Source organism: Rhipicephalus sanguineus, unplaced genomic scaffold (assembly GCF_013339695.2).
Source record: "Rhipicephalus sanguineus isolate Rsan-2018 unplaced genomic scaffold, BIME_Rsan_1.4 Seq589, whole genome shotgun sequence".
NCBI lineage: Eukaryota > Metazoa > Arthropoda > Arachnida > Ixodida > Ixodidae > Rhipicephalus > Rhipicephalus sanguineus.
The window spans coordinates 186,664-194,873 of record NW_023615573.1 but is presented as its reverse complement, the minus strand read 5'-3'; the positions used below and the strand labels follow the sequence as shown (position 1 = coordinate 194,873).

The 8,210-nt window shown below is 54.1% G+C and overlaps 1 protein-coding gene across 1 annotated transcript; it reads left to right on the top strand.

Moving 5' to 3' along the window:
• Nucleotides 1–2,972: 2,972 nt before the first annotated feature.
• Nucleotides 2,973–4,541, top strand: LOC119377856 (protein starmaker-like). The gene is made up of 3 exons (XM_037647153.1): nt 2,973–3,653; nt 3,708–3,978; nt 4,030–4,541. The coding sequence occupies exons 1-3, from the start codon at nt 2,973–2,975 to the stop codon at nt 4,539–4,541; spliced, it is 1,464 nt and encodes a 487-aa protein (XP_037503081.1).
• Nucleotides 4,542–8,210: the final 3,669 nt, after the last annotated feature.

Here is an 8,210-nt window from a genome sequence, read left to right as displayed (position 1 = left end):
TTTCGTGCTTTTTGCGCACTGTACGTTTCGCATCACTCCGAACGAAAAGCGCGTCCGTTCGTGGTCCCAGGGGCCGTGCAGTACAGGCAGCGCAACCAGCGAAGCACGTTTAGCGCGCGGCGTTTCGTGACTGGCGTCTAATTACCGCTATGGCGCCGTGTTCACTTCGGGGCTTGTGTATACGCTGAAAGCGATCCCCACGAGCTTCCATGTATGATTGTACGTATTGAGCGGCGCATCGCCTGAGCGTGCAAATGCCTAGTTTGTTGCATATGTACCCTGGTGCAGGAACACGAGAACATTTCGATGCTGGCGTGAAAAGTTACAGAAGGTTAGAAATCATAGGCAGAGCACGAGTGCCGTCCGCCAGTCTGAGACACATGCCGCTCAGGTGTCAGGCGCTACGAAGTAATGAGCCAGTGCAGCAAATGGTATACCAGAAAACGAACATGCTCACCGGCATCGCACTCTCGCAGTTGGAACATATAAAAGAAGCGCGATTCAGTGACGCGAAACGAAGCACGTACTTTTCTGCGCACGTGACGTTGTCTGCTACGCACGCAAGCAATGAACGCAAGAGTGTGCCCGAACAAGACCGTACGAATAATAAGCGTACACGTGTACGCGGCATTGGAATGCAAACGCAAAATAAAATTAACCATTGCCTCTCTTTCCTCAAAACCACGAAATGATAAGAGCGCACAAAGAATGCATTTTCGGGCACTTCACACCAGACAAAAAACTAATCGCTGTTTGAGAACCAAAACTTTCTCGATTAATTCTGAACCAGCCGAGAGAGCAGATAAATAACAGTACGCGGAAACACATCTTCTGACTTTTATGTATAATAATTACTTGCTTATTAATTGCGTTGGTATTTCGGGAACTAGGGAATCACTACGCAACTTCACTATTTTATGTTGCGTTTGCTCTCTTAACAAATACATCACATTATTAAGGCGAAAGCCTTAGATGCCTAATCAAAGGCGAAAATTGACCGGCGTCTCGCGTCGGCGTCCACACAAGTGATGCAAAAAATCATCGCGTGATGGCGTCACAGCTCACCAAAATTTGTGACGTCATCGTCACGTGATTGGGGCGTCACATGGTGATCTCATCGCATGGCATTCTTCCTTGGTCAAAGGTGGGCAAATCACAGATGCAATGTGAAACCAGCCGAGGTGCCGGCGATCCTGGAGGCAGTGCAAAAGTACGTTAGGTGAAGAGAGCTTTCAGAGAGTGGCAGGGCACGGCGAACATGTCGAATTCGAAGGAAACGAAAATGGCTTTCGCCTTCGAGGCGTCTTAGGTGAATGCGCAAGGGAACCTGCAAATGATCTTTTACTGTTTTTGTACCATAACGACGTGCTTCCAATCACGTTTTAATACTTCCGTTTATGCCAGTATATACGTTGTATATTGCACCCTTGACATAACATCCTTCTGAAGCCTGTGGGGGCTCTTTCAATAAATGTACAAAGATAAAACTACTCTATATTCATGTGAAAAAGAAGCATCACCGAGTAAAGCCTTGCCGTTCAGTCTTAACCTATAGGTGAACGCATTTAACACATGTAACCACGATACACAATACGATCGTCACGTGCAAGAATGCGCTGGGCGCTTCTTACCCGAGTCTGGCACAAATTCCAGTTCGTAAAAACCCGCCTAGACCGCTCCACAATCAAGACGTGCGGCTCGCTCCGCCTGCACATCCAGCTTAGAAACTTACGCCGTGACTTCCACTGGAATCATCGCCGACGTCACCGAGGCAGTCATCGGCTCAGACTTTCCGGCCCACTACAACCTCCTTCCGGACTGCCGCAACGACCTCCTCATCGACGCGACAACGGGACAGTCCACACCAGGCCAGCGAACGACCGCCCAACAGCCAAACATCAAGGTACTCAGTGTCGACAATCACTCGCCGTCCCCCGCCGTCCTCGCCCAATTCCCCGGATTGACGCGCCCCAGCGGACTGCCACGCATAGTGCAGCACACCACCGTGCACTACATCCGGACCACTTCAGGCCCCCCGTTTTTCTGCCGCACCCACCGCCTTGCCGCGGACCGCATGCACATAGCCAAAGCAGAGTTCGAGGCCATGCTCCGCGAAGGAATTGCCCGCCGCTGTGACGGTCCATGGGCCTCGCCACTTCACCTTGTCCCGAAGAAGACCGAAGGCTGGTGGCCCTGTGGGGACTACCGTGCCCTCAACGCGCGTACCATCCCGGACAGGTACCCCGTCCACCACATACAGGACTTCGCCCATCGCATTCATGGCTGCCACGTGTTCTCCGTGCTAGACTTGGTGAAGACCTACACACAGATACTCGTTCATCCAGATGACGTCCCAAAAACGGCAATCATCATTCCCTTTGGCTTGTTCGAGTTTCCATTCATGAGATTCGGCCTGAGGAACGCTAGACAAGCCTTTCAGTGCTTCATCGAAGAAGTCGTCCGCGGTCTCGACTTCTGCTTCGTTTACCTCGAAGACATACTGGTATTTTCCCGCAACGCCGAAGAGCACCACAGGCAGCTTCGTCAGCTGTTCCAAAGCCTCGATGACCACGGTCTGCTCGTCAATACCCGAAAAAGTACGCTAGGCGCTTACATCGTCCGCTTCCTCGGCCACGAAGTTTCATCTCAGGGAACTCGGCCCTTTTTTCCCCCAACGCATCTCGGGCCTGCAACATTACCCTCATCCCACCACCGCTAAATACCTTGGCCGTTTAGTCAGCATGCTGAACTTTGTGGGGGCGCTCGGCGACTGTGAGCGCATAGAAGACAACGACGATCGCGTGTGCGCTCGTGTCACGCGGCAGCCGCTGGCAGCAGGCAGCTGCGGCCGAGGCTTGGACCAGTAAAGATGTGTCTTTTTGGGTCTCGGCCTCATCTTTTAAGGGTTCAGGGCTAGCTATAGCCGCAAAACCCTGCATCTGGCGCCCCAACGGGTAGAACCCCGCCCCGCCATGTTCTGCGCGGTCATCGCCCGCCGGATCCCAGCAGCTCCTGATTTCGGCCCCCGGCACGGCGATATCGCCTTCGCGGAGCTATGGGCGCTGAAACGGGCGTTCCTGGACATGGCCGCCTACGGGGTCTACGACCTGGTCCTACTACATCAGGCGGTCGAGACCCTCGTGTGCCGCTGCCTTTCCGGGAAAATGACCCCCGACGAGCAGCAGCGTGCCATCATCGCCCTGGAGCACCTCGGTGCTTCCTTCGGCGTCCCGCTGTCTGTGCAGGTCAAGGAGGCTCTGGCGCGCTCGTGCGCCGCGGCGGCACCTGGCGCCGACGACGAAGACGACGCGTGCGCTGGCGAGGGCCCGGAGAACGTGAACGCCGCGCAATCCACGGCGGCGGTCGAGACCTCCGGGAACGAAGCCGATGACTTCCGAGGCGGCGAGGAGGAGACCGGTGAGTGTCGGACCGGCGAGCGGGAGGTCGCCGAGGTCGGCGTGGCGGCGCACGCCATGTGTGCAGACGCCGCGCGTCGAGACGACGTTGCGGACCAGGAAAGAGCAGCCAATGGAGCAAACAGTGAGGTTGAGAAGAAGAAGAAAAGGAAGAACAAGAGAGACCACGATGGGCGACGCAGTGATGTGGAGGCCACGGAGAACGCAGGCGACGAAAAATACTCTGAAGTGGACGAGGTGAGCGTTGCTTATGCGCACGTTGACTGCCACGACGGCAACGAAGAGGCGTAGGAGTCTCGGGATGGCGAAAGGGCGGCCGTGGAGGAAGGGAAAGACGAGGACAACGCAGGAAGTGACGACGGCACTGGAAACTGGGAAGGAGTAGTCAATGGTGATGCAGTGGACAAAGAAGACGAACTCGCGCAGCATGGAGGCGTTGGCGGCGAGACAGCCCCAAATACGAAACGCGAACCGAAGGAGAACGTTAAGAAGGATGGTGGTCAGGAAGAAGAGGGTCAAGAAAGGAAAGAAAAGAACGAGGTAGGGAGTAAGAAGGACGAGAGTGAGGATGACGAATAAGAGGCAGCCTTTGATGAGGTGGCTCCAACGGCAGCCGCCAACGAGGATGAGTCAGCTGACGGCAAGGACAAGAGAAACGCGGTGGAGGCTAACAACGACGGGGATTCAAGCAAGGCTCGGCAAGCAGATACCGAGGATGCCGACACTGATCACAAAAAGGAACCAGACGTCAACAACAGTAAAAGAGCAGGCAACCACAGGCAGCGGCAACAAGGCGAGAAAGCGTCGGACACTGAGGACAAGACGGACGGGCAGAACGAGCTCAAGAAACGGAGGTCGCCAGCATTTAACAACTACCATCTGGAGGAGTGTCCGCCACCTCGACGTGACTGGCCCTGGCGGCTACAACGGAAAAACACGACACAGCGAGTGACACAGCGCAACATCTACGACAACGGCACCAGCAACAAGCAACAACGTCAGCGCGAGGAGGTCTACCGTGACTACTCTCTGCCCGCTAGCTCGGTGGGTGTGGTGCTGCACCGGGCTCTCGCGGTCCTGCTCTCGCGGATGAACGTGGTCGTCATCCTGAGCGAGTCCGATTAGCCTGCACAAGTCAGCAGCACAACCGCTGCACAAGTCAGCGGTTATGACATCCGACAGCTCATGAGGTCCTACAAGGAGTTGTGGACGGACAGTGCTGGCAGGTGGTCCTGTGTGCCACGCGCAGTCCGCCGTGGTCAAGGATAGCCAGGACACTTGCGCGGGCTACCTTTGTGAAGTTCGCGTCCTTTTCGCTCACTTTTTTCCGAGGGGAGGGGCCAGTATGGGGGCGCTCGGCGGCTGTGAGCGCATAGAAGACAACGACGATCGCGTGTGCGCTCGTGTCACGCGGCAGCCGCTGGCAGCAGGCAGTTGCGGCCGAGCCTTGGACCAGTAAAGATGTGTCTTTTTGGGTCTCGGCCTCATCTCTTAAGGGTTCAGGGCTAGCTATTGCCGCAAAACCCTACAACTTCTACAGGCGTTTCTTGCCACAGGCAGCCGGCTACCAGGCTCCCCTCCATGATGCTTTGGCTGGCCTGCGAGGAAACCAAACCATCACGTGGACACCGACGTTAGCGAAAACTTTTGAAGAATGCAAAGCCGCCCTCTGCACCGCGACGCTTCTCACCCATCCCGTGCCAGACACTCTCTTGGGACTCTTCACGGACGCATCTAGCTTCGCCATCGGCGCCGCCCTCATACAACGCATGGACAACACCTGGCATTGCTTGGCGTTCTTCTCCAAGAAACTCGAAGCTCCGAAAACGACCCCTTCAACCGCCAGTTCCACTGACGAAACCACGACCACCGCCCCGACAAGTTTGCCAGCCTACTGCTTAAAACTTCTGGCGATATATGAAGCAGTGCAACACTTTCGCCATATTCTCGAAGCACAGAACTGCACATCTATACCGACCACAAGCCTCTTACGTACGCCTTCTCTCAACGTCGCGAGAAGCTCCCGCCTGTACAGCAGAACCAACTTTCGTTCATTGCACAGTTCACCACCGACATCCAACATGTCAGCGGGAAAGACACGTGATCGCCGACGCGCTTTCACGTGTAGCAGCCATCATCTCTGTACAGATAACAGCGGACGTCCTCGCCAAGGCTCAGACTACGGACGCCCAACTGCAGGAACTTCTCAAGGGCAGGTCATCTCTACAGCTGCAACAAGTCCGCATTCCAGGGTCAACAACCACAATCTATTGCGACATGTCGACAGGACGATGCAGGCCCTATGTGCCCCTGTCCCATCGCCGTGGTCTTTTCAACCAGCTCCACAACCTCAGCCATCCCGGCATACGCGCAACGACACGCCTCGTGGCTCACCGCTACGTTTGGCCCTCCATGCAGCGGGATTGTCGCACCTGGGCGCGCTCCTGCATTCAATTGCCAACGCGCTAGTCACCAGGAACGTCATGTCACCACTCGGAACGTTCCCTCGGCCCTCTGGTCAGTTTGAGCACTTCCACTTCGACATCATAGGACCCTTTCCCCCGGCTGGACCCTATCGCTACTGCCACACCGCCATCGGTCGGTACACTCGATGGCCCGAGGCATGGCCCCTCGAGGGAATCGCCGCGGAATACATCGCCTCGGCCTTCTTCATCGGCCGGATTGCTCGCCGCGTAACCACTGACCAAGGACGGCAGTTCGAGTCGCACCTTTTCAGGCTCCCCGGGCTGACCATCGGTTTCGAACGCTTGAGGACAACCAGTTACCACCCCTGCGGCAACGGAATGATCGAGCGTTTTCACCGACAGTTCAAAGCAGTCATTATGTGTCACCCGGACTCAACGTGGCTGGAGGCCTTCCCAACCGTCATCGTCTGTCTTCGCGCCGCCTTCAAGCCGGACATCCACGCTACACCAGCAAGCTCGTCTAGGGGGAACAACTCCGTCTCCCAGGGGAATTTCTCGCTGCGCTACCATCCAGCACTACGACGTCAGATCCCACCGACTTAGTCGCCCGGCTCCGACGCACCATCGCCGCCTACGCCCGTCACCTGCAGCTCACCACTGCAAGCCTACACCTTTCGTGTTCAAGGAGCTAGCATCATGCACGCACGCCTTCCTCCGTGACGACACCGTCCGCAGGCCTTTCCAGCCACCCTACAGCAGACCCTGCCGGGTCATCCAACGCGACAACAAAAACTTCACCCTGCGGCTGAACTGGAACGACGTCCGCGTCTCGATTGACCGGCTCAAGCCCCCATACATCGCTTCGAACGAACCGGGCAGGGCCACTCCATCGACAGGCATCTATCCACAGCCACCGACGTCGCAGCCCGCTCCTTTCACGACACGCTCTGGACGTCTGGTACGCCTCCCAGATTTCTACAGAACGTGAGGGCTCCGCACACCGCGGTGGGGTGATGTGGCGACACAGAGCGCACAAACCGGCGCAGCCTCTGCCTCGTCACTATCTAGCCCGGCGTGACACGGCTGCATGCTACACCACGCCTCCGATAAGGGACAGCGCCACCGCAGCGTCACCGGAGGCTTACGTCACCGACTGTGGCTGTAAAACCAAGCTACCAAGCTCGGAAGTGATCATTCCTTCGCTACCCGACTGAGCGCAGCGTCGGTATGCTCGCCCCGCTGCTGCTACTGCACTAATAAACAGTCGTTACGTTTTATGTTTGGATGCGTCCTTCTATCGACACGGCATCCCGTCTCATTCTATGCATTACGTTCACATGGCCCCATTATTCTGCCAATATCACATATTACCATTTCAATACTTGCGATAGCTGAGCATTTCACTGTGCGTTTATAAGATCGTTAGATTCGACGATTCATTCAGCTCATCCATATTTTATTCGTCCTCACGCTGTACTAGAAATGTAACTGCAGGTCACATTAATCTCGCGCCATGTAATGATGTGTATGGCGAACGCATGCATCAGTTCGCAGGAATTAAGACCTGGAACAGGATCCCAGCGCTAATCATTAACTCTGGAAACTTCCCTAGCACTCTGAAACAATATTTTCGTTCCTTGTTAAAGATAGAGTAAATAATAAACATCTCGCTAGTTCAATACGAAATAAATATTTTACTGCTGCTTCTCTGCAATTACTCTCACATGATTGTCTTATATTGCTATGTAACAGGAAAGTCGTACTTCTCCTGTTATGCTCGCTTGCACATTAAGTACGCATTTTGCTGTTTAAATAACAATTTTGCCTGATATTTGATACTCATATTCATACTCATTATCTTCTTGTATAAGTCACTATTTCCTCTCAACGTATCTGTACGTAGCCGCTACCTTGTTCCTTGGCGCTACGATATATGTTAGTTATTGGTTCATTTAATTACTTACTATTGATTAGAGAAATCAACACTGACATTTCTTGTTTTTTTAGAAATAATACAACTGCTTGTTTTTGCTTTCTACTCTCTGCTGTGTTAGGATTTCCAATCTATTCTTTTCGGACCTACAACCAGCCTTTGGCTACAGGTACGACAAGTGTTTGCTATCATTATGTACAATATGAAATAAAAATTTTTGATTTGGTTTGATTTGATGTGTGGGGGCGACGTCTGTGGGCTGATCTGATGTCGCATCGTGTATATATTATATATATATAATATATTCACAGAAACATCAAACAGACGCGCGTGCGAAGCAACTTTATTAACGTTTCGCTCGGGGTCCGAGCTTCATCAGATGAAGCTCGGACCCCGAGCGAAACGTTAATAAAGTTGCTTCGCACGCGCGTCTGT